Source organism: Agelaius tricolor, unplaced genomic scaffold, assembly GCF_023055355.1.
Source record: "Agelaius tricolor isolate 1412-34295 unplaced genomic scaffold, bAgeTri1.0.p SCAF_3, whole genome shotgun sequence".
In the NCBI taxonomy this organism is placed as follows: domain Eukaryota; kingdom Metazoa; phylum Chordata; class Aves; order Passeriformes; family Icteridae; genus Agelaius; species Agelaius tricolor.
The window spans coordinates 67,291,583-67,317,067 of NW_027269263.1; the positions used below are offsets into that span (position 1 = coordinate 67,291,583).

At 50.9% G+C, this 25,485-nt stretch overlaps 1 protein-coding gene across 4 annotated transcripts in view; it reads right to left on the minus strand.

Moving 5' to 3' along the window:
- The window catches only part of PODXL (podocalyxin like), a 46,565-nt gene that overhangs the window by 3,653 nt on the left and 17,427 nt on the right, over positions 1-25,485 (minus strand). For 2 of the 4 annotated variants that reach the window (XM_071424186.1, XM_071424185.1), the window contains exons 2-8: positions 12,235-13,068; positions 9,986-10,143; positions 9,375-9,440; positions 3,584-3,740; positions 2,744-2,805; positions 2,484-2,648; positions 1,102-1,158 (exon numbers count right to left, since the gene is read on the minus strand). In XM_071424186.1, coding sequence (XP_071280287.1) covers positions 1,102-1,158; positions 2,484-2,648; positions 2,744-2,805; positions 3,584-3,740; positions 9,375-9,440; positions 9,986-10,143; positions 12,235-13,068 — 1,499 coding nt within the window. The remainder of the gene's footprint in view (positions 1-1,101; positions 1,159-2,483; positions 2,649-2,743; positions 2,806-3,583; positions 3,741-9,374; positions 9,441-9,985; positions 10,144-12,234; positions 13,069-25,485) is intronic. The other 2 variants (XM_071424188.1, XM_071424187.1) reach the window with 1 other exon arrangement.

Below are 25,485 nucleotides of genomic sequence, written 5' to 3' on the forward strand. Positions count from 1 at the left end.
AGCTGCCCCATATAGAGTTACATAGCTACATATAGAGACTTTCATGGTCAGGTCGAGGCAGGGGGCAGCGAGGGGATAGCATGGAGCTGGCAAGAGGAAGACTCTGCTGATGATGGGAAGGAGGAGGGAGCAGCCAGAGACAGGAAAACCTTCAGGAGCAGCTGCCAGCTTCAGTTTGTTCCATCCAGGACCTTGGGAAGAGGTTGAGCAACACTGCATCCCAACTCCTGCCTCCCTACCTCAAATCTGCTCTTCCCCTCCCCTTTCTATCCACCCCTGTCCTTTTTCTAGTTGCTTTATTATTCTTCTCCTTTATTCAGGGGCAGCTCCCATCTGCCAGATCTTGAGCATTATCCTTCCTCATTCTGGAACTTTCAGTGGAAACCAGGCAGGGGAAGATGGAATCAGACACTTTATCACCCTGGTCCTTTGGTGTGATGTGCTTCTGGCTCCAGCTCAGCCCTTCATCCCTTGGCAGAACCCCAGCCTGTCCTAATTTTGAATTCACTTGGGCTTCTGCATCCCCATCCTTCCCTAGAGGGATTCAGTGGGTTGCTCAGCCCTTTTTGGGAATAACAGGGCTCTTGGTGGGTCCTTCATCCCTATCCTTCCCTGGAAGGATTCAGTGGGGAGCTGCAGTCCTTGCTCAGCCCTTTTTGGGGAGCCCTGTTAAAATCTGCCTGGATTCACAGCTTGCTCTGTTACAGTGCTCCTATAAATGTCAGGAGACAGGCGTGGGAGGGAATCCATGGAGAAGGAGAGGGATGGAGAAGCAAAACTGCAGGGCTTGGTGCTGGCAGAGGAGCTGCAAAGGCACTGCTGGGAGTCCCCTGTGTCACTCCCCTGTGGCAGGGTGGGGATCGTGGGATGCTCAAAAAGCAAAGAACACACCTGGGGCTCTCCCAAGGGCTGCTTCCCTGTGGGATTGCTGGTCTCCCACCATGGCAAGGCACCTTCCAGCCATGCAGCAAGAGGAAAGGGGCTGTAAAGCTGGGCTTTAGTCCTGTTAAAAGCTACTGGGCCCTACCAAGCACTGGAGGTGAGAGCTGGGGGTGTTACGGATGCGGCGCCCGCCCCTCCGATCCCTGTGTCGGAACTCACATTAAAGATCAGGGCCACATGTCCATCATCAAACCCGGGGACATCAGGGTGGATGTTCTGGGTATTTCCAAGATAAAACAACAGGGAGGGAGGTGGGGGATGAGGAGGGTTGGAGAGAAAAAAAAAATAAAATAGGAAAAAAAAAAAAACAAACTTTCAAGTCATTTTTGGAAACGAAACAGAAGGAGAACAAAAGAAACCACCCAAAAACAAAGGCAGGAAAGAGGAATGTATTTGATTTTTGGAAATAGCATCCCTTGCTTTGATTTTGCTATTTTACCCTGTGTCTGGTGGGAATTTACCTCTGGAACATCCAAGTTGGACTGGTACCTATTGCTCTGCACCAGGTTATTTTAGGGACACGTGTTCCCATCACTAAAATACCCTATTTCTACCTGTTTTCTGAACAACATGGGGCATGTTATGCTGCTATCTGTCCCTGGTGGGATGTTTTTCATGCCAGCCAGGGAGATTTCATGCAAGGGATGATGAAAACCTGGAAGCTCCAAGAGGACCACAGTGCAGGTCAAATATTTATTGAGGTCTTGCCTCTTCCCCTATTTCTTCCCAAAAAATCAAGCCTGGTAAGTACAAACAAGTCTGACAGGGAAATTAATTTGCTCTTCCCTCCCTGCTGTGTTCACCTACCTTGCACTGTAAATATTTAAAGTTTTATCCCTTGTTTTCCTGTGGTTCAGAGGTTGGGGTCGCTGAGAAAGGATGAGCTGGTCCAGAGGAAAGTGATTTGAAGTAGGAGTGAAGTAGGTTTGCTTCTCCATCAGGAGGGTGATTTACCCTGATTGCATAATCTGATTTCATAACTATTTTCCTTTTCTGTTTCTGCCCTAGAGCTAAGTCCTCAGGAACAGCAGCTGGGACCAGTGCAAACCTCAGTGCCCCAGGGTGTGGGAATGGCCAGTCCTTGCAGGTGGATGCTACACTAAAATCGCCTAGGATTGCTTCCTGAGATAAAAATCACATTATTTTCTCTTTCTGTGTTGGTTCTTCCTTAAATCCTGCTGCTGCTGCTCTGAAATTTGGCCCTGGCCCAGCTCTAGCAAAGGCTGAGCCCTGCAGTGTTGATGCCCCTCCTGCTGACACCCTCCTCCTTCTCTGCACACAGCTTGGGGCTGCCTGGCACCCACCCCAGCTCCACTACTTGTAAAAGTATTACAAGAAATTTTTTGAGGGCTAAAGCTTGTTTTTGGAATGAGGTTTTGGATTGAGAAAGCCTTTCTTGTCAAAATTACAATCCAGGGTGATGCCCACTGGGGAAACCAGGATATCTCTGCCAGCAGAGACAGCAACATCCTCATCTCCTGAAGATGCTTCTGGGATGGAAAAGGTGTTGGCACACCTGTCCCCCCCTCCTGCCACCTTACCTGGTCCTTCTTTTGGGAGAGGCGCTGGTGGCAGCCGTAGATGGCCGCGACGAGCAGCAGGGAGCCGGCCAGGGTGATGATGGTGATGATCAGGGGCGTGCTGAACTCGTCCTTGATGGTCATGTCCTCCACCATTTTGTCAGAGGTGATGTTGACGATGCCAAGCTGCCGCAGAAGGGACAGGTCAGGCTCCTGTGCCACCCACCCACCACTGGGGGACATCCCTGGGGCAGCTGTGCCGTGACCAGGGACCCGCTTACCTCCTCTAACCTGTCCTTCTTCTCCTTCAGCCCCATGAGGACTTCTCCAGAGTCCAGGGGAACTGGGGGAAGAAAAAGGCTTCAGTGAGCACAAGGTGTGGACAGGGGACAGTTTGTGCCACTATCCCCTTGTCAGAGGGGTGACCCAGTTTCTGGGGGAGGTGGATGAAGATGTGTGGGGATGAAGCCAACCCTTGTAGGTGCTTCACAGCCAGACCAGGAGCCAGGCTGTCTTGTGGAAGTGGGACAGCCCCAGAGCCTCCAGGCCCCACCATCCATCTCCAGTGGATGATTTACAAGTAAGCCCAGTGAGGGGCTGTACCTGTCTCCTCAAGGATTAGTCTCCATTGCCTGGGTGTTTTCCCTGAGCTTGGATGTGGAGTTTGGATCACCCACCAGCTCCTGCTCTGATGATGAGTAAGAGCAGATGGAGCTCAGGCCTTCCTCCCCCTCATGCTAGGGCAGCAGGATGTCTGCATCTCCCAGGCACCCTGATCCTAAAGCAGTGTTTGAGCACACCCAGGCTGAGCTGGGTATCCCAGCAGGGCTCTGACATGGGCAAGAACCTCCTCTGTGTGGTCTTTGGAGAAGGATTTAAACTGGGCACTGGGAAGAATTCTTCCTCCTGGAGACTGAGGCACATGGACTGGACATGGCTCAACAGGGCAGAGGGATCTGGTGCATTCCTTGAGGCGCAGAGCTCATTTCTGAGATCCTTCCTCTCCCAGACCGCTGGGATGGGGCAGAACAGAGCCCTTGGGCCAAGCTCTAGCAGATGTGAGTGCTCTGCCAGGCCTCCAGCTGCAGGGTGCCCAGTGCCAGTGATGGGATCATACTCACCGTGCAGGACCACCCTCACGGCCCATTGGCGGGAGGGTCTCTCACAGGCCGTCAGTATCAACGTGCACCAGTCCCTGCTGGCATCAAACGCCTGCTGGGCCGTGGAGCAGAAGCTCTCAAAGAAGGAGTTGTTCTTGCTGGCAGCCATCCACTCATCCTGCAGTGACAGCAAGGGTCAGCACTGCTCCCCCAGCCAGGGACTGCCCAGGATCACCCTGCCCCATCGCCAGGGGTGCAGGATGTCCCATCCTGACAGAATGACCCCTTTAAGACTGGATATGGTGCCAGGCTTATGGTGCCCCTCCGTGCCATGGTTTGGTGGACAAGGTGGTGTTGGGCCATAGGCTGGACCCATAGCTGATCTCAGAGGTCTTTTCCAACCAGATGGATTCTGCGATCTTCCCTCCTCCCTGTGCACTGCCCGGCTGCCGCCGGCCCTCCCGGGGAACAGGAAAAGTTTAAAAGGAGTTTCTTTACAAGGAGCCGAGCTCTTGGCTGCCGTTCCTCACCGGGGCCCTGCACCAGCCTTATCTGTGAGCCACAGCTTTCGGTGTTCCAGGAATAGCAGGTCCCTGAGGGAAGCAGGGCGGGGGGGCTGGCTAGGCCAGGGGGCCACAGCGGGAGCAGGGCAGGGCTGTGCAACCCCACAGTTCCCCATCTCCAGCCTTTCTGGCCTCTGTCCCCACCAACACAGCTCCCTGTCCTGCCTAAAACTTCCCCACAGCTCTGCAGGGAAGAGCAAGAGAGTGTGTCTTGCTTTTGGATAGAATCACAGAATGAATCACGGAGTGGTTTGGGTTAGAAGGGACCCAAAACATCGTCCAGTTCCACTCCCTGCCATGGGCAGAGACACCTTCCACAGACCAGATTGCTCTAACCCTGGCCTTCAACACGTCCAGGGATGGGAAACCACAGCTTCTCTGGGCAACTCAAAGCATCCCTGGAGAGGTGAGAGAGGGGTGCTTGGAGCCCACGCTCCCTCTGGGGTGTTCCTCAGGTTTTTTGCTCGATGTTTTGTAGCATTTGGGAGCTCAGTAAAGTGCTCCCTCCTGCCTGCACAGATCCTGATGTGTGGATGTGGCACTTGGGGACACAGGTTAGGGGTGGTTTTGTCAGTGCTGGGTAAATGGTTGAACTTGATGATCTTAGTAGGCTTTTCCAACCTAAGTCCTTCCATGATTCTGTGCACAGACCTGGCCCTCTCAGGTCCTATGTGAGAGGCGCTGTATTTTATTTACAGCTCCTGCGTGCACAAGTCTTTTATGACACAGGTGATCCTGTGTGTAAAAGTCCTTGATCCCTGCTGAAATGAGGTGGGAAAGGCTCTGCTCCTGCCTGTTCCATCACCCCAAACCTTCCCTTCCCATCCCAACACCACTGGTGGCTGGAGCACCCCACTTGCTGCCCGGCTGGGATGGGAGCTGCCGGGCCCAGGGACGCACCTAATCTCACCCCATCTTATCTGAACATTTGGGAAGCAGCAGCGGAGACAGGATGCGCTTGCCGGGGCGGAAGGCTGGCCCCGGGTACAGAGCTCAGCATCGGGAGGCCCCGGCCGTCCCTGGGAACGGCCGCTGTCCCTTGCCTGTCCTTTCGCTTTGCAGCGGGACAGCCTCCCCGGGGCCCCTCCGTGGGGTTGTGCCATCCCTGGGAAAAGAGCTGGATGGGAAACCTGCCCCAGCCCGAGGGCAGCATTCCCTGCGAAGCTGGTTCCCAGCAGGACAGCGAGGAGGGGGCTGTAGCTCGGTGGTTTTATCACATCTGGACGCTGGGTTGTGCTCCTACGCTTGGAATGTCCTGACATTTACCAGAGCCTGTCTGTGCAGCGCTTTCTGCTTGGCAGAGGAAGGAAAAGCCTCTGCTGCCTCCCTGCATCCTCCTTCCCCTGGTTTTGCCGCAGCTCTGCTTTCCCCCAGCCCTCAATAACCTGCTTCTTCCCCTACCACACCATGGGAGATAAAAGAAAATCATTTTTTGGGTGAGGAGGGAAATGGGATGCGAGGCTAAAACCTCGCTGAGGTTTTTGCCACTACAGGGGCAGCTGGTGAGCAGCGCCTGGAGCCCTTCAGGGGGTGAACTGGGTGGCTTGGCCCTTTGCAGGGCTGGAGAGGGGCAGCGTGAGGCAGGGATGCCCCTGGCAGCTCCCCCTCCGCCGCTCGCATTCCTTGGCCGCAGCCGACAGCGCTGCCGAGCAGCTCGGATCCGGTTCCCACACTGGCGGGGACCTAAAACCAACATCCCCGAATGAGGTAACAGCACTTGAGTCAACAAACCAGCCCCGCCAGCTGCACGGGGTGAGGGGGGACCACGGCCCTCGAGCCTGCTTGGTGAGAGAGTCCCTCTGCCTGCTCCAGGGGCTGTCCTGTGTCATCCCTGGGCCAGTGGGTGTCACACAGCAATTCCAGTGGGCTCCAGTGGTCCTGCTGTGGTTTTTGCAGGTTCTGGTGCTCTCCAGCATCCACTGACTCAGCTCCTTGGACACATCTGTGCCCAGCTGGGGGACACGATGGAGGAGGAACTCCTGGGAGATGGGCACGGGGTTGTGTGGCTGAACCACACACTACAAACTTACTCTAACTAACATTAACAAAACCACAATGGGATGACACAACTTATTAAAGATTCTATTTGCAGCTGGTGACTACCTAAAGATCACATCTCACTAGCGATGATCTCCATTTTGTTTTATTCTTTGCAGAATTCTGGTTATTTCTTTCTCCAGGCTACACCAACCACCTCTGTCATCGTCACGTCTTGCTTCACCTAACTCATTTTGGGGTTGGAATGAGGAGCAGATCATCCATCCATCCATCCGTCCATCCATCCATCCATCCATCCATCCATCCATCATCCATCCATCCATCCATCATCCATCCATCATCCATCCATCATCCATCATCCATCCATCCATCCATCATCCATCCATCCATCCATCCATCCATCCATCCATCCATCCATCCATCCATCCATCTTCCACCCATCCCTTCCAAAGCAGGAGAAACCCAACTGAAAATGAATTTGTGAGCCAGGAAGAAGTCATCCTCTTGAATGTAAAGCATTGAGCTAATAAGCCTTACTAAAAAACTCATTAAGATACTGCTGTAATTAAAGGAAGGAGGAGGTGGGGGAACATGGACCAACCTGCTCAGCATTGGTTCAAAGCATCACCTGAAGAGGAAGGATGCAGGGAACCAACCAGCCTGTGAAACACCTACAGTCCACAAAGTGGTACCAGCTCTATATTTGGCTTTTGTTTTGTTTTGTTTTTTAGAGGATTTCTAGTTTGAATTCCTTGTTTTCTGGAGAAAGTGAGGTGTGGTGGGGTGAAAGGTCTGCAGTTCCTGGGTTCAGTCCCAGCTGTTTGCTGGGGTACCCCCATCACTGGTGCTGCCCCACCAGCCCAGCTGTGAATGGGGTGGGTGGCTCTGCACTGTCCTCTCCCCTGCCCTGTGTGATCCAGACCTGTCCCCCACCACTGGTCCCCCCACACAGCCCTGGCTTCTTGCTGGATCTGAGTTTTTAGTACAATGCCACCCCAACTCTGGCTTGTTCCTGGAGCAGGGTTGGAGCTGTTTCTGGAACACTTCTTACAGCACACACTTTCCTGTTTTCCCACGGGCTGTGAAACACAGAGGATTTTTTCACTTTGCTGTCAGGATTTGGCTACAGACGTGTTTACCAGGCCTACAAAGCAGGGAAACCAGATAGTGCCATTTCTCTGTTATCTGCTGGGCTTGGGAGGCACAAAATGGGCTGTGATTTTCGGGAATACAACGAGTGGAAAGTTAAGGGCAAGCTGGGGGGGAGGTGCTTTGGCAGCCAAGGAGGGTGATGGGATGGGAGGATGCAGCCCTGCAGCTTTTCTGTGCCTGTTTTGGGGTGTAATTGGCATTTTGTGCTAACAATGCTCTGGCTTGTTATTACACCCAGAAGGATCAAAGGGAAGCAGGGTGGGAGACTCCCTGGCTCTCCAGCTCCATGGCCCTGGAGCAGGCTGTGATGCCAAGATGTGGTTTCTGCCCATCCCTCAGCTTGCTGGTGCTTCCCAGCCTCACCATCCCTGCTTCCAAAATTCTCCCAGGACAACCCCATGGGAAGGACAGCAGCTCTGGAACATCACTGTGCCCAGAAGGAGGGGGGAAGCTTTAAACACCAGCCTGGTCCTAAGTCCCTTTAAGCTCCAAAATTGGATTTTGTCAATCTGATTGAATATTTTTATCTATTCAGTACAAAATTTGATGAGAAGATTTTCCAGCATGAACCCCCAGCCGTGTCCAGACATTACAGGGGGAAAGGGATGGTCTGAGGAGAGACCATCCTGCTGGAGCCCCATGGAAATAAGGCCCCTCCTTGGAATCATCCTCAGCATTCAGAGCATCACCAAGGACATCTCCACTACTGCAGGTGTGTGGGCAAGGAGCATTTACACCCAGCAGCAGCCAGAGCAGGGAGGTGACAACAGGCAGCAGGCGGGTGCTTTCCCTCCTCCAGGAGCACAGTGGATGATGCTGGGAGGTCCAAGCCCTGTCCAGGGCTGCCAGGCAGGGCCATCACCCAGGCACAGGGAATTTCAAGAGCTGCTGTGCTCAGGAGTTGAATTCACAATGTGTCTGGAGGGGTTTTGTGAACACTGTGTGGTTTCATTTGGAGAATCCCTTCCAACTTGGCTGATTCTGTGATTCACTTAGGAGTGACAGGACAAAGGGGAGCAGTTTTAAATTAAAAGAGGAGAGATTTAGATTAGATATTAGGAAGGAATTCTTTACTGTGAGGATGGTGAGACACTGGAGCAGGTTGTCCAGAGAAGCTGAGGCTGCCCCATCCCTGGAAGTGTCCAAGGCCAGGCTGGACAGAGCTTGGAGCAGCCTGGTCTGGTGGAAGGTGTCCCTGCCCATGCCACAGGCTGTGAGAATGTCCCTGAGGTGTCAATTTTCCACTGCTTACACTGCCAGAAACCAGATTATCATGCCAAACCCCACCCCTGAGCCCTGCCCACAGTCAGGACCTCACCAGTCATTTATTGGTGTCTCTTCCTCTCTATCACCAACTTCAAACTTCTTCCTATTTGGAACTTATCAGGATAGTGCATCTTCCCTATTACAGGAAGCTCACAGTTTCCACCAGAACCATTCTGGATATCCCTCAGGAACACCAGCAGACAGTGCCCACCCACCAGAAAGGGTCCTGGTGTGTGGTCCTAAATTTGGGCTTCCCTGCTCTCAGCCTTCCCACCACATTTTACTGATCCCTGGTCTTGCAGAGGCTCTGAAACCAGTGAAATGGAGTTTTTCCCTCTCATTTAAGGGCTCTATGAGGAGCACAGGGAACCCCAAGCTCCAGGCTCCTCTGCTTCCCAGCTGCTGATGCCACCCTAGCCCAGTGTGAGGTGCAAGATCTCACAAGAGCACAATAACTGTAGAGGAACACCTCGAATTTTTCTTGGGTTTTGGGACAGAATTTCAGCCCTTCAGTTTAGGAAAAAAGCTTTCCTGCTAGCATAGGGAAAGATTTATCCTTTAAACTTTTCCATTTGTCCTTCTGTAAGACCTGGATGGGCTCAGCTGGTCCTTCTGCTTGGAGAAGACAACACTGGCCTCTTGTCCTCCTGCCACATCCCCCACTGGTGACACTGCTGAACATGGGTTTGCATTTACCATTTTACATTGGTGGCATCTTTGATGAAATTCCCTCATTTCTGAGCATTTTCTCACATCTTCAGAGCACCACAGGTTAAAATCTGAACCTCCAACAGCTGCTAATTCTCCATGGAAGTCAAAAAGGTGACACTTACACAGGTTCTGGGTTCTTTCAGGTGGATGCTGGGCCTGGTATGTTGCACACCTTCTTTACAGATGAGCTGGAAAGGCAGAAGAAAAGCATCTCTAAGTGGTGGACAAAGATTGGAAGGACAGTTGGTCACCAATCCAACAGCCCATCATTTGTTTCCTGGGAAAAGAGCCTGGCCCCCTCCTGGCTGCACTCTTCTGGGAGTTGTAGAGAGCCAGAAGGTCCCCCCTGAGCCTCCTTTTCCCCAGGCTGAGCCCTCCCAGCTCCCTCAGCTGCTCCTGGTGCTCCAGACCCGTCCCCTGGACACGCTCCCTTCACCTCCATCCTCATTGTCTCTGCTCTGGAAAGCTCCAGGAGAAAGGGATGGGAGGAAATGACCTCTAAAGGTCCTTTCCAACCCAAACAGTTCTGCCATTCTACAACTCCTGGAATTCCTTTGCTGGCAGATTTTCCCTCTCTCTGACACGGGAACAGCGAGAAGAGCCGCAGACTCTGCGTGCACGTGGGATGGAGCTGAGTTAACACCCCTGAGAGGTGCCCACCTTCCCATTTGGTGCTGTTACCTCTGAATTAACACCCCTGAGAGGTGCCCACCTTCCCATTTGGTGCTGTTACCTCGTTTGAGGAAGAAATGTTGGGTTGTGGGTGGCCAGAAGTGCAGGTCTCTGCCTGGTGTGTCTGGTCCCCCGGGGCTGGAGGCTGGGCACTGGCAGGGCTCTGGGAGGCACTGCTGGGCTTGGCTGATGCAGGTCCAGCGTCCCGGGTACTCTGGTCTGGCTCCCCAGCATGCACCAAAGAAACAAGCAGACAGACACTGACACAGTATAGAGGATACAGCTGGCACAGCCCTGTTAGGGATCACCTCAAAATCACTTCTCATCTCTAGTTCTGCCTTGAAGCTCGTTTTGCTGGAGAGGCTTTAGATTCCTTCTTTAATTTTATTTATTTTTTGACTGAACTTTGATATGGAAAGAATCTGATTACTGATTTTATTTTCTGCTGCTGAAACTCATCAGAGAGGAAGCAAAGGCCACTGGATGGCTGTGTGTGGGTAGCTGGGTAGTCACTGAGAAGTGTGGGGTGGCCCTCCTTTCACTTTATCTGGGGTGTCTTCCATGGATATTTCCTCAGCAGACACAGACCTGGATCTGCCACGGCTGGGAGGGGATGTGATGCCATAACCTCTGCTGACTGCACCTCCATGGAAGAACTCCAGGGTGACCAGCTTAGAAGCAGTGCCTGGTTCTACAGGAGACAGCCTGGTGTGTCCTGCCTGGTGTTCCAGGAGGGCACAGGTCCCAAATCTGCCAGCCCCATGCAGGTGTCTCTGATAGCTGAGGTCACCCCTGAGGACTTGGTTAAGCTCTGTATCATCTTAGAGTTGTTTGTGTAGTGGGAGCAGGCAAGGAGCACAGCAGCCTCCTGCCTCCCCAGATCCCTTTGAAGACATGGATCTTCATCCCTGGCTTACTAATTGATCCTTAAGTGGTGACAAAGAGAATTAAAATGCCACAGGATATTCACAGCCTGTTTGCTCTCGGGACTCCTACCTCTTCCACAGAAAAGATGAGGGATATTTCTCTCCCAGACACATTCTGAAGGCTCCAGGAGAGAATTAATTCCAAAGCCATCTGTTTCTCATGAATTCTGCCAGCTATTTATTAAATATAAAGGGGTTTTTAGACCTCTTCAGGCTTAAATGCTTGAGGCCCAATTCGAATTAACATAATTTTATATATGATCCTTCAGTGGAGAACAGTCCTGTGGAGCAGAAGGGGAAAGAAAGGAAAAAGAAACATCCTTCATGGATATTTTCACCTCATTCCTGCCCACACATGAAAACATGACTTGGGGGAATCCAGTGAAGATGGCCTTGCAATAAAACCTTGGCCCATTCAGTGGTGCAGCAGCTGAGAGGGATGGAGATGGTTTTTGAGTGGCTTCTGTATTCCAGGTAACTGCAAATTGGGTCAAGAAGAGCATTTTCCAGGGGAAGATAATGAGGGGCTCCAGTGTGATCACAGATTTTATTCAGAGCCAGATGTGAGCTGAGCCCACAATGCCAGCCAAGGCTGGAAGGCTCCATGGAGCCCTCACAGGGTCTGTGGATCCCCTGTGAATGCTACCAGACAAAATGCCAGTTTGGGAGGCTGAACCAGACCAAATGCCAGTTTGGGAGGCTGAACTGTGCCTCACCAGGACAGCCAGGAGCTAACACGACTGTAAAACTCCAGAGGTCAGAGAAAACACCTTACTGGTGTTCAGCAAGGTCCTGAACATCATGTGGACACTCCTACTGCAGCAGCCAAAGCCCTCCCGCAGCACTGATGGACGTCCTACCAAAGTCAGACTCCTCAGGGCTTGTAAACTCAGAGTTTAGCCACAAAATCCCCTTAGTCATCTAAAGCTCATTTTCTGTGCATGCCCAGACAGCCTTCCCTGAGCTGTCAGCTGCACCAGGGATCTCCCAGGGGCAGCATTTTGGGGGCTGTCACACTGCTTCCCCAGTTCTCCCCCCTCAGTCCCCAGCCCATCGCTGCTGCTCCTGTTCCCTGTCACTGAAGATGGAGCCACTGCAGCTGATGGTGCCTCAGGCACCATTTGGTCCATCCAAAAGCCAGTGCCTGCACTTTGCCACTTGATTCATTCCTTGGATTTCACTGACTGCATTGACTTGACCTCCACCGAGGACAACGGGGACTTAAACACACGCTTGTCACGCAGACAACCGCGCTGGAAAGGCCTAAAATGAGACAAGGTGGGGACAGCCCATAGTGGCAGGAGGTGCTTAGGTAGCCAGAGGGAGAGAAAACACAAAAAGGCCTCCCCAGCACAAGTAAACCAAGGTTCCTGTCCCCTGTTACCTGCCCCAGGAGTTGTCATGGTGGTTGCCTCCGGGACTGTGTCTTTGCTGCCATGCTGTGACATCGGAGTGGTGGCTGGGGACGGGGATCCAGTTGGAGGGGTGACAGTTTTGGTGCTTCCAGGACTGGTGGGAGGGGTTGATCCCTGGGCTGGAGAGCTGGAAGAAGGAGGAGGCTGCTTGGTGGCACATTGTGGAGGAGGGACAACACAGTCCTTGGAGCTTTGGGGAGACTCAGTCCTTGGAGCTGCGGTGCTCACAGTGGTGTTGGACTTATGATCCAAAGGCTGCTTTCCCTGAGGCTCTGGGGTGGGAGGGGATGTGCCAAGAGCCCCTGCAGCTCCTGCAGGACTGGTTGCATCAGTGACAACAGATTTTGCAGCAGTGGTGCTGCCCGAGCTTCCTGAACTGGCTGAAGTGCTGGGCTGCTGTTGAGCAGTGGAGCTTGCAGCAGGGCTGGTTTTGGGGCTAGCAGTGCTCTGTGAGGAGCTGTCCTGCCCAGGCACGGGGGCTGGGGTGATGGCAGCACCCGATGAGGTCTCTGATGCTGCAAGGCTGGACCCTGCCACCGTGGCGGGAGATGTAGCAGTGGGGGATGAAGCCATTCCTGGGCTGGTTGTGGTGGTGGTGGTGGTGCTGGTGCTTTGAGCAGAGGTGGCTGCTGACACGGTGGGCGGGCTCGTGGCAGTGGTGGTGGGTTCGACTGCGGTAGCTGCTGGTGCAGGTTTGGTTGGTGAGGTCTCTCCGGTGCTTGCAGGCGGGGTCGTCGTGGTGGTTTCTGCGGTTCCGGTGGTCAAGGCTTGTTCTGGGTCTGTATTTTCCTGAGACCTGACACCTGGGAGAAGAGAAAACACCAAATTGAATGCTGAACTAAGGAAACTGCCCTTGGTTTCTCCTCAGAACGTGTATCTGTAGAAGTAAACACTGGTATAAACCACGAGTCATTCCCTCAGGGCTTGCCTCGTGCTCTCCAAAGTCGTATCAAATTCCATGTTCTGGTATCACTGTGTCCTGCAGAAGGTACAGCAGAAGAGGACAAGAGGAACCTCCAGACATAGTCAAACTAGCAGGACTTTAGAGCAAGAGCAGGAGGACAAGGCCTGCTGGGTCTCAGGACAGGTCTCCCTCAGATGAGAGGTCCAGCATGAAAATCTTTTCACTTCCATGAAAAGTCCTGCAAGTGGTTCCCAAAATAAAGCAGATCCAGCCCTTGTAAGGGGACGGGCAAGGGATGCACTGACTGCAAGTGTCCATCCCTGCTAGGAGGGTCTCCCCCATCCCTGGTGACACAGAATCACAGAGTCATTAACGTTGGAAAACACCTCCAAGATCATGAAGCCTAATTACCTTCCATTATCACATGCAAAGAGATCTGTGCTTGTTTCTGAAGAATATTTTAAACTTTCAAATGATGAAGCTGTTCCTCAGTGGGGGATGCAGCTGAAGGACAACTCACCTGACAAGAGAGAAGTCTCTCACTGCAGAGAGCTCTGCAATGTGCAGTGATGCCAAAATGGGGCATTTTCACTGCTAAACCAGTATAAAAACCTAGGTCTATTCTTCTGTTTGTAATCACTGCAGGAGCTCCATCAATGGCCACAGAGAGTTTCCCTACGTGGCAATCACCAGTTCTGGGCTCTTGTTCAAATTCACCCTGGAAAAGTTTTACCAATTTTTCATCTTTCAGGAAACATGGGCTGAGCCACTTTATCCATGGATCCCTCTGGAATCAAAGCAATGACCTGATTTGGGGACAAGGTTCTTCCACTTGGGGACTGTGCACAAGAACTGCTATTTTTTTTTTTTTTTTTTTTTTTTCCCATCAAGCATTCATATATTATTTCCAACCCTCAAAAACAGGAGTCACACTTCCAAGGATTGATTTTTAGCCTAATGCTTCTCTCCAGAAATCTGCTTTGTTCCTCCATGCTGGCACGCAGGCAAACTATCTTCTCTCTTAGAGCCTGTCTATTGGCACTGATTGTGCACCAAAGATCTGATGAAGCTCAAGTTTCTGGTGGGAAAATTTAACTCCACCATGTCAGGATCTGGCTTGAGAAGGACCTGGGGAGTGGGGTTTGGGATGGGGAGGCTGCAACAAGTTTGGGTTCCTGTGGGAACTGCCTGGGGACAGAGTGGGATTGGAGGAGGCAGAGGAGCTACAGCTGGGTCCTGCATGGGCATCCAAACAGGGAATGGCAAGGAATGGAATGGAATGTAGAATATTTCAGTTGGAATGGACCTGCACTGATCAGATCATGCAACTGCCTGACCATTTCAGGGGGATCACAGATACCACAGAGTGATTTGGGTTGGAAGGGACCTCAAAGATCATCGCCTTCCAACCCCTCCTGCCATGGGCAGGGACACCTTCCACTATCCCAGGCTGCTCCAAGCCCCATCCAGCCTGGCCCTGAATGTTTCCAGGGATGGGGCGACCACAGCATCTCTGGGCAACCTGTGCCAGGGCCTCCCCACCTTCCCAGACAAGAATTTCCTCCCAATACCCCATCTAACCCTGCTCTCTGTCCCTTTAAAGCCATCACCCCTTCTCGTGTCACTCTGTGCCTTTGTAAAAGTTCAGATCTCCTCCCAAAACATGGTTTCCTCACCAGCCACCAAGAGCAGCCACTCCTGGAAACACAATCAAGATGTGAGTGCAACTGAAAGCAGCAGCATGAATTATTTTAGGAAACACTTGGCTGGTGAGAAAACATTTCCATTACATCTGCAGGAAAAGGGCTTTTGTGGAGATAAGTTATGTTTCCTATAGGCTGACCACTGTCTGCAGGAGAAGAAGAGGTGAAGAAGTAAAACACCATCACAGGGTCCTGACAGATAAACCCCAAGTGCTGAAGACAGAAGGGAGTTTTGATCTACCACCTCCTTAGATGTATTTTAAGTTGTGTTATCAATTTGTGTGGCTTGAATTGTCAGTGATGGTTGCACCAAGCTGGGGGGAGACCAGGAATCCAGTGAGCCACAAAATGGGTCTGTCCCATAAATAGGGTGTAAAAGTTTGACAGGGGGTCTGACAACAAAAGAGGTACAAAAAAAAATCCCCTAAAGGTAGAAACAATACAAAAGAGATGTAAAGAAAGAAAGGGTTAGAAGGAAGGAAGGAAGGAAGGAGGAAATCCCCCACTGCTCTCATTTCCTCCTCATGCCCCAGGCTCATCCCAGAGGGGCAGAAACTAAAGGCTCCCAACAGAGGTCAAAAAGACAATTCAATTCAACTGAGTCCAAGAGAAGGGGACAGGACCATGCCTTGGCTCTGGGCCAGTCTTGGTGTCCAGCTGGGACCACCCTGTGATCCAAGGAACCAGGATCCCTGCCCCAGCACTTTCCTGTTCCACCCTGGGGAGGTATAGATAGGATTTTAGCACTTTTAACAAAAAACTGAGAGCAAAAACCCAAAACAAGGGGTTGTTCTGCTAATGGAGAGGTCTGGTGGCATCCTCCAGGCTAGTCCTGTCTCTGGGGTGTAGCAGGGTCTTTTTTGGGGCACACAGAGTGACACAGTCTCCCCCCCAAAAAAAAGACTGGGAGAAGAACCAGGACACAAGTTGGTGCCCAAAAATTTCATTAGTATTCTATCTTTCTGTATCTCTGCACCCACTCCTAGTGTTCCTCTTCACTAAGGTCAAGAGACATTAAAAATCCATTTATTCTTCCTCATTAAGCCAGGACCAGTGATTTAAGTGGGATCAAGCATCATGGGCTGGACCTACCACACACCAGTGGAGAGGGTTTGTGGCCACAGAGATACAGAGGAGCAGCAACATCCATCTCCACACCCCTTCTGCAGGTTTTGGGGCGCCTTCCTGTCAGCAAAATTTACCTTTTCTATCCTGCTGCATTAAATTAAACTGTTTTCTCACTGCTGCTGCACCTGATGCTGCTGCAGTCACGGGGCTCAATACCTTCCTGCAGCTTTATTGCTCTGAGCTTAATGTTGTTGTTTGTCCAGGGACTCTGTCTCACTGCAGCTTTAGGAAAAAATGCATTTCATTTAGAAAAATTGCCTTTTTTTTTTTTTTTTTTTTTTGTTGTTGTTGCATTGCAGGTCACCACCCACAGAAGACCTGGCTTAGGCTAAGCCATTGCAAACTTAATTCCAAAGCAGAAACAACTACAGAGCAAGCACCACAGTCCCAGGAGTCACTGTTTTCCTTCCACACGTACTGTATCTCTTTCAAATGCCAGAAAATGGGATTTTTTTTTTCAATCTCTTCCACCCTCACTAGCCAGCCTTGCCAAATTTCAGTGGTGGACTCAAGGGTAATAGCTGGTAACAAGCCCCTGTTTGCCTGGGCTGGTGGCCAGTATTGCCTGACAACTGTCCCCAGCAGAAGAAATGAAAAGGATCTGGTTGAAGGAGGAGAAAAGCCCTGGTAAGAACAGCCAGACAGGACAGGATTATGTCTGGGGCCCCTTCAGCATGAAAATCACTCACAAAAGATACAGTAAGTCCTTTAGCAGGGGACAAGTGATCCCTTCATGCCGTGAGCCCGGAGATAAAAGGATTTAAGGCATCTATGAGAGAGAGGGAGGATGGAGCATGGAGATGCTCCAAGTTATCACTCCCCTTATCCAGAGGAGACCCTTCCCAAAAGAAAAACCACTTGAATTTCAGCCAGAGTCCCTCACCTTGTTTTCCAGAAGGCAGAAAAAAACCACCTGCCCCTGACCTTCCTGGCTGCATTTTGGCACGCCAAGGCCGCTTTTCTGATTTCACTTTTCTGGACCGTCACCAATTCCCCGTTTTATGGAAGATGAGAGCGATTTAGCAGCTACTGGGGGCATTTTGACCTGGCTGCAGTGAGTCTAAAGGTTGGTCTGTGCTTCTCTTTTTTTGTGTCCCTCAGAAAAGCCAAACCTCTGGGGCTGGGTGTGGGGTGGATCTGTGGGAGGAGGGCGCGAGCCCTGCAGGCATCCGCGGGCCAAACGGGAGGAAATGAGTGCGCTGCAAAAACATGATTTCATGTCCGGATACGCGTATCCCACAGCCAGGCCCGTGATACAGAGTGTCTGGGACAGCTGGGGACAGCCAGGAGGGGAGACAACTTTCCCTTATTGCTGGTGACCCAGACGGGCCCATCTGGGAGGCTGGGAGTGCCCCTGTGGGTGGGGATGGGGATGGGGTGGGAGTTCTCTGGCCAGGGGCTGGTGGGATGTGGAAAGTCACCTGTCACAGACATCTTTTATGAAAAATCCTTTCTTTAGGATTTTTCCTCCTGAGAAGCTGAGAGGCTGCAAGAACAAAGTGTAAACAATGGTTATCTGCTGCTGTGGAATGCAACAGGTGCATCTGGGATTGGGCTCATGTGGTTGTTTCTAATTAATGGCCAATCACAGCCCAGCGGGCTCAGACTCTCTCTCCAACACACAAACCTTTGTTATCATTCTTTCATTTTCTATTCTTAGCCAGCCTTCTGATGAAATCCTTTCTTCTATTCTTCTAGTACAGTTTTAATATAATATATATCATAAAATAATAAATCAGCCTTCTGAAACATGGAATCAGATCCTCATCTCTTCCCTCATCCTAAGACCCCTGTGAACACAGTCACAGTCACCCAAAATGTAAAAGGAAAGGTGATCTCATTTGTGCCAGCACAGCTCCTCACAATAGCAGGCACAGACACAACTTTGAGCACCACCTCTAACTCATGGAATCACAGAATGGGTTGGGTTGAACGGGACCTTAAAGGGCCTTTAGTCCAACCTTCTGCCATGGGCAGGGACATCTTCCACTATCCCAGGATGCTCCTTGAACACTTGAACACTTTCAGGGATGGGGCAGACACAGATTCTCTGAAGGCATCATCACCCTCACAGGAAGAAATTTCCTACTAATTTCCAACTAACATCTAGTCTAAAGTGTCTCTCTCTTTCCAGTTTAACCTGGCCATGGAGTGATGCTCTGGTTGTAACCTCAGTGCAGTGAGTACGTGAAATTTTGCAGGCTGGGGAAGGCACTCAGGGGAGAAGTTTTTTTGGAAAGGTCAAGGCTTGGAGAGCAAAAAGAGAATCAAAGAGGCTCAAAATGCAAAGTGAAAGGACACAGCCCGTCCATCCTCCCAGAGCCCACCCAAAGCCAGCGATTATTCCCTCTCCAGGCAGCTCCTCCGATTATTCCCTCCCCAACAGCTTCCCGCTTCCTATTTTGGTAACGCCTCCCCCTGTCTCCCCCCCATCCACCTTGTTGAAAGAGCTCAGATATTGGCTGAAATTCTATTAATAGTGAGAAAAGGAAACTCAAAAGAATAACTTAGGAAATGGTGGGTGACACACCCCAGGCCGGCAGGCTCGGAGCCTTAGGGCAGCCGGCTCCTGCTCCTCCCAAGGCGGGATGAGAAAGCCAAGGAGCCTGAGCAGCCCGGGGAAGGGGAAGGGATGTAAGCCAGGCCCTGAGGAAGTTCCTATTTTCCTCCCCTTTTGTGCAGCCTTTCCTGATTGAACAGGAGCAGCGGGCTGAGTTCATCAAAGGCAAAGCAGGGGCTGAGGCTCCGGGGGTGGCCTTTCCTAGGGGACAGCATTTGCCAAAGTCATGGAGGAAGCTCCTGGACTTTTCTTTGCGTTGCAAGGAGCTCTTGGGAGAAAGGAGGGTTTTATCCACCCTTCTGCAATGCAGCCATATCTGAGATGCAGCAGAGCCCAGTCACTGCAGAGGACAGGAAATCTGTCACCTCCTTTTGAAACTGTGAGAGGGATCAGATTGGCAGAATATCACAGAGCAGTGTTATTTATCCTGGAATTAAGCTGGGCTACCAGAGCAAGTGGTTACTTCACAGGGTTTTTAATTTTGCCTGCGCAGAGGCTCTTTCCCTTCCAGTGGCTTAGGGATAGATGGGATCCAAACAGGGTCTTCCTGAGCTGCCTGCAGAGATTTTAGTGAGGGATGTGGTACAAGGACGTTTTACACACCACCCTGGCACTCTCCATCTCTTAAGATGCTTTCCTAATGAGCATCACCCAGGCCCTTTGCTGCCAGCCTCGCCATCAGCTTTATGAAATGGCTTCACCCAGGCCAAAGACCAGCTTGGCTTCCTGGGTTAGAGAATGGGGAAAGGTCCAACAGCAGCTGCCAGAGCACTTGCCTCTAATCCATCAGTCCAATCATCCAGTGCAGACATATCCTCTCCAAACCCCTGCCAGAATAAAAACTGCTGCAGAACACTTTTGATAGAATTGCTCTGCAAAATGTTCCAGATGAGACCTAATGGCTGGGTCTAATTAGTGCTGCAATAACACTTGGGGAGGGGCTGCATGAAAGATGTGTGGGCAGCAGGTCAGGGGAGGGGATTCCTGGCTGTGAGGGGGGTGAGGCCCTGGCACAGGGTGCACAGAGCAGCTGTGGCTGCCCCTGGGTCCCTGGAAGTGTCCCAGGCCAGGCTGGATGGGACTTGGAGCAGCCTGTGACAGTGGAAGGTGTCCCTGCCCATGGTAGGGGGGTTAGAATGAGATGATTTTTAAGGTCCTTTCTAAACCAAACCATTCTATGGTTCTATGAAATGAGTGTGCCCCGGCTCTGATTTAAAGACACTGGGTTTATTGTCCTCAGGGAACATCCTTTGCCCCTCTGTGAAAAGACTCTGTTGAAAAAAACTCTTCAAATTGCTGCTGTTTAGATCGTGCATGGAAGTGACAGTGAGATGGAGGCAATAATGCTGACAGTGCCCTCCTCTCTGCTGTCAGATTGAAAGAATCTGCAGCCTCTGCCCTGAAAACCCTTCCCAATAAACCCTTACTGTCTGAGTTGGAGCAGGGCAGGGGGGGAAATGGATGTGCTTCAAGCCCCAAGGAGTTTTGCCTCATCTCCAGATGGAGAGGAGCACCCAGGGCTTCCTACTCCACTGCCAGCCTGGAGATACCCCTCAGCAGGAGATCTGGAGAATGTCCCCACAGCATTCTAGCATCAGCTTGAGGACTCTAAGTCTGCAGCATTTTGCAGTGAATCATATCCCTACAGTAGCCAAAAGGCCACTCTGCTTTGAGAACTGGGAAAAATTCAAGTTTTCCCTATTTTTATAAAGTACAGGTAACCCTGAAGCCCAAAGAGCAGGACTTGAAACAAACCTCACGTGAGCTTTGGCTGCTTCATCTTCTCTAGTAGATCTGCCTGGCTTTATTTTATTCACACAACAGCCTTTAAACCTCCTTGGTTTCAACCAAGAAACCCACCCACAGCCTGATACACTTTTCCTGCCAGGACTGCAACACATGTCCCCAGAACCCAGGTTTTGATGAACCAGCATTTTCTGATGACAAACTTGCTTCATTAACAAATTCCCAATCAGCTCTTTCTGCAAGTGTTTGAGCCAGCTCAGCTCATCTGCTGTTTCATTTGGAAGTGTGACAAATATTAAAAACAATCATCCCAAGGCACACCTCCCCATACTCCCCTTTCCTTCAGCCCTGACTCGCCTCCTCTTCACACTCCCCTGGTCCCTCTAAACACCACATTTGGGGAGGCAGAAATGGGTTCATTTGCTGCACTAATTAATGACCAGACAGTGGGTTTGAGGGAGAAGGAATATCTCAGTGTTCCTCACTCCCACCTTCTCAAAAACATTGTTGTTGAGTTGTCCTTCATGCCATGCTTGGAACTCTTCTGAATTTCTCCTCAGAGCCTGGGGTTTGCCTGAAATTTGTGGTCAGGGGCATTTTTCACTCAAGTGGACCCAGCTGGTCCATCCCAGGCTGTTCTGCATCCCATGGCCAGCTCCAGCCAGAGGTGAGGGATGCCAGCAGTGGGAAGTCCAGCCCCTCTTAGGGATAAACATAGGACATCCTATTTAGGATTGTGTCTCCACCGCTCTTCTCATGGAAAATCTGTGGCTAAGTGAAGGGGAAAGATGAGAAAACCATCAGAAGGAGACAGGAAGACCACTGTGGAAAATGAAATCTCCAAAATCCTTCACAGGAGGTTGTCAAGGAATCAAACCAACACAAACACAAGTGCCCACCTCTATCCACGCAACCCACAGGCATTTTTCACCACTAAGCTTGGAAATAATCCTCTTTCCATCAGGGGAAAGAGGCTATTTCCACCCTATCCATGATGGGATTTTTAAGGGAGCTGGCTCCAGCCCTGCACCCTTCCCAGGCTGCAGAATGAGCTGGGGTCTCTGCAGCCAGAATCATCTCATTGTGTAGGAAATGGCACCAGAGCTGCTGGAGCAGAAACGTGGGGAGCACGAGCCAAAAATGCCTCATGTCCCAGCCTGACCAGGCCCTCCAAAGCACAGAGCATGGACGGGCTCCTGTCCTCTCCTCAATCCTTTGTACCCTTGGAGTGGAGCTGCCCCATGATGACCTTGCTGCTGTGGAGGAGGATTTGTGGCCCAAGAGAGCATCAATCACCCAGTGCTGAAGGACACGGTGTCTGCTACATTTAGCCCTGAAACCCCTCTATTTCTGCAAAAGTCACACAGGACTTTGGAATAAACTCAAGGTTTACACCGAGTAATGGGCCAGAAAGTCTCCCTGGATCAAGGTAAAGCACAGGTGCTTCTGTCCCAGAAGAGTGGTTGTGAGTCAACACAACACTGAAAACCTCAGGAAAACTTTAAGAATACAGAACTTTGTTATGCTTTGAATATCTGGTGTTTTTCTTCAATGTTTTAAGTCTTAAAGCTGGTCTTTCAGGATTTTTTCTATGGACATGAACACTAAAAAAGTCCTCTTTAAATAAGAAAAGGCAGATAAGTTAAAAGTCTAAATTTTTCTGAATTTGGGCAGGAATCCATGAGAAGAACCTAAAGACTTGGGCTGCCACATTGGCAATTCCACCTTGACCATATGAGGATCCCATCCAGTTTCACCACAGCTCTCCAGGGTGGAAGAAGGGTTGGAGGAACTTCACCACCTCTCCCCGAGGCTGAGGGCTGGACCACGAGTTGATACCAGCACTGAGGAGCTGTGGAGCTGTCAGGGTGGTGGGAAGGAGCCCTTTGGAGAAGCCAACACCATGAACTGCTTGGCCAAAGCATCAGCTTTGCTCTGGAGGGCTGAGGTGTCACATCCCAGCAGCTCCTGCTGGGGACCCGACCTCCTTTCTCCACCCTCACCAACGAGGGTGTCTGGGCACACAGATTTATTCATTCAGACAGAGGAAAGTTCCTCCCTCTGCTTTTCACCCTAGAAAGATTAATCATCCCTTGCTGGATTCTCCTGGAGGACTCCAGACAGCTTGGGAAGGAGTGAGGACGTGAGCCCGTGAGACAGGAACTGATCTTGATACGGCCTGATGGCTTGTCTACACAGGGGTACTCAGAAAAAATTAATCTAAAATTAAAAGGAGGTATGACTTCAGAGTGGATTAGTCAAAGTGCACACAACCCACCAGGTGGCCACTCTTGCTCAGCTTTAAATCATTCTTAATTTAATTTGGACTAAATGAAGTAAGTTAAATCAACCTCTCCTCAGCTCTTAAACCTGATGAGGGGGATCTGATGCACTTTAGGAAAGTTAATTCAGGAGAAATTTGGTGATGGTCCCCAGAAAACAAACTCCTAAATGTTGCACTTACCAAACATCAGGGATGGGGCACACTTTCCTCCCCAGCTGAGGTTGGCCCTTCCTAATTCCTGGGCATGGGAAGCTTTGTTTGATGCCAGATTTGATGTCACATCATAGAATCATAGATTAGTTTGGGTTGGAACAGATGTTTAAAATCTTGTCCAACCCCCCTGTAATGAGCAAGGACATCTTCAACTAGATCAGGTTGCTCTGAGTCCCATCCAACCTGGTGCTGAACACTTCCAGGGATGAGGCATCCACAGCTTCACAAAATGTGACAGCATCTCAGCACCCTTATCAAAAATCTCTGCCTTGTATTTAATCTAAATTGAACCTTGTTCAGTTTAAAACCATCATCCCTGTCCTATTGAAACAGACCCTGCTAAAAAGTTTGTTCCCATCTTTCTTATAAGTGCCCTTAACTACAGAAAGGTCATGATCAGGGCTCCCTGGAAATCAGTTTTTCTCAGTTTTTGCCATGGGGAAAGGCAGAACCCAAGAAGGCAGCGGAGAGAGCGCCCTACAAGTTGTTGGGTGGCAGGGGAGGGTGGAATTCTTCACCTTGCTCTCCTCTCCAGCTGGCTGGGCCCATATTTGGGCTCATGCTGAGCAAGGCAGGGATGGAGCTGGCCCTGAGCTACTCATCCTGCCAGCTGAACCTCTGCCAGCTGGCTGGCATCAGGGAAGGGTTGTCACATCCAATGTCACTCAAGTTGGGTGCTGTGCATCAGCGACGTGTCTAGACTTTGTCCACGGGCAATGAGGGCCACAAGGCTCTTGTGGAGCAGAGCTCCTGTGGGTTGCTTGTGCAGCCAAAACCCCTCACTTTTTGTGAGTGTCACTCTAATTTTTGCACTGAGGAAGAAGAAGGGAGGGAATATTCCCTTTCTTGTGGCAGGGGCTCTTCCTAAAGGAAAAGGATCAACCCCAAGCTCGAGGACAGGCTTCTCTGGAACCTCACAGCCTGAAAAAGCCAGACCACAGAGAGGTGTTAAAGCTGATATTAGCAGCAGGGATCTAATGCCCAGATTTGTGCCATCAAAACCAAGGATGCCATCCTCAGCTGGAGACTAAAGCTGCAGGCCCAGCACACAGGAGGCCCAAACCACAGCCCTAAGGGGCAGAAAACAAGAGGAAGAGACCCTAAACCCAAAAGAATAAGGAGACCTCGGCCTGGCCACAGGCTGCTCTTGTCCAAGGGAAGAAATGGGGAGGGGTGAGTGGGAGGTGAGTTTGTGCTGGCACAGTGCTGCTGTGGTACTGCCACACGCTGTGCCCTGCTTCTTGCACCTCCCTTTCCTCTCCGCCTCCCCCGAAGATTTACAGCAGGAATCGCCCTCAGAAACAGCTCTGCCTGCTCCTGCCACCGCTGTGGGTTGTGTGGGGAGGCTGCCAGTCCCCAGGGTCATGCTCAGGGCAGGACTGGGACATTGCCTGCCTGTCCCCAGGACAGAATGGACCAGCGGAAAAGAGATGGTGGGGACAGGATAAGGCCCAGAGCCTCACCCTCCTTTGTGCACCCAGCGCCTCTGATGAGTCACAAATCAGCCCAAATTTACGCCCTCCAGCCAGCAAATTTACTTTTCTGGGTGGTAAGTCACGTTGCCTCCCCCGGCCCATCTCACACACCACCCACCACCAGGCCAGGATGAGCCCAAAGAGGACTGACCTCAAATGTCTTGAACTGGATAATCCTTGTGGGTCCCTTCCAGCTGGAGATACTCTGTGATTCTGAGGTCTTTGGTTTATTGACACTCAAAGGTGATGTGAAAGACACAAGTGATGCCAACTGACATAGAAGCCACCTCCAAGAGGCACTGGTGATGCCCTTAAGCATCCCAGCTTCTCTAAGTAAAATTTTGGGTGATTCCTGGTTAAATATCCTCCCCAGTTCTGTCTACTTGGCTTCTCTTTCAGGCTATGCTGGAGACAGATTCCTCTGCAGGCACATCTGGGACACCTGCAAATCCTCTCTGACATAAAAGCTTCCAGCTCACACCCCTCACCCCAGGATTTTTGCAGAGGATGGATGTCAGGATCCATCTCTCCACCACAATCAGTCCCCCATGACCTTGGCTGGCCAGGGTTACTGAACCAGCAGCCCAGAGATTTCCTGTCAATGCCGTGAGGAGAGCTCCACATTTCCTTGGGATCCTTTGTGTGTCCGTGCTATTTTGGGTCCTACCTTTTTTTGTTTTACTTTTTTCCCTCCAGTTCCACACCCACACCTCCCTCAGGGTGGGGTCTTCCCAGATGATTGGGAAGCTCTATATATACACACTGCATGCATGAGCACCTACATATATTTATATATTTATATATTTATATACTGGGCCTTCGGGCAGGGACTTGGCAGGAGGCTCGGTGCTATTCTTTAGGTGGGGAGAGCCTCGGAAGGGAAGGACACAGCCAACCCTCCCTCTTATTCAAAACTATTTAAAGACTGTCTGGCACTGAGTTTCTTTCCCACCAAATGGCCCCAGTGACGATCTGGCTTTGCAGGCCCCTGGTTTTACAGGCCTGTGTAATCTGATCAGCTTCTATTGTTGGCAAATCCGTAATTGCCTCATTATTTAACTCTCCTGAAACTTTACAGAAAGATAAACCTATTTTAGCTTTTTGTTTTGTTGTTTGTTTGTTTATTTTGTTTTGTTTTTCAGGAGAAGCGAGACTTAGCTTCCATTTGAAGCACTTGTGTTCTTTGATAGCTCCTGCTCCTCCCCTC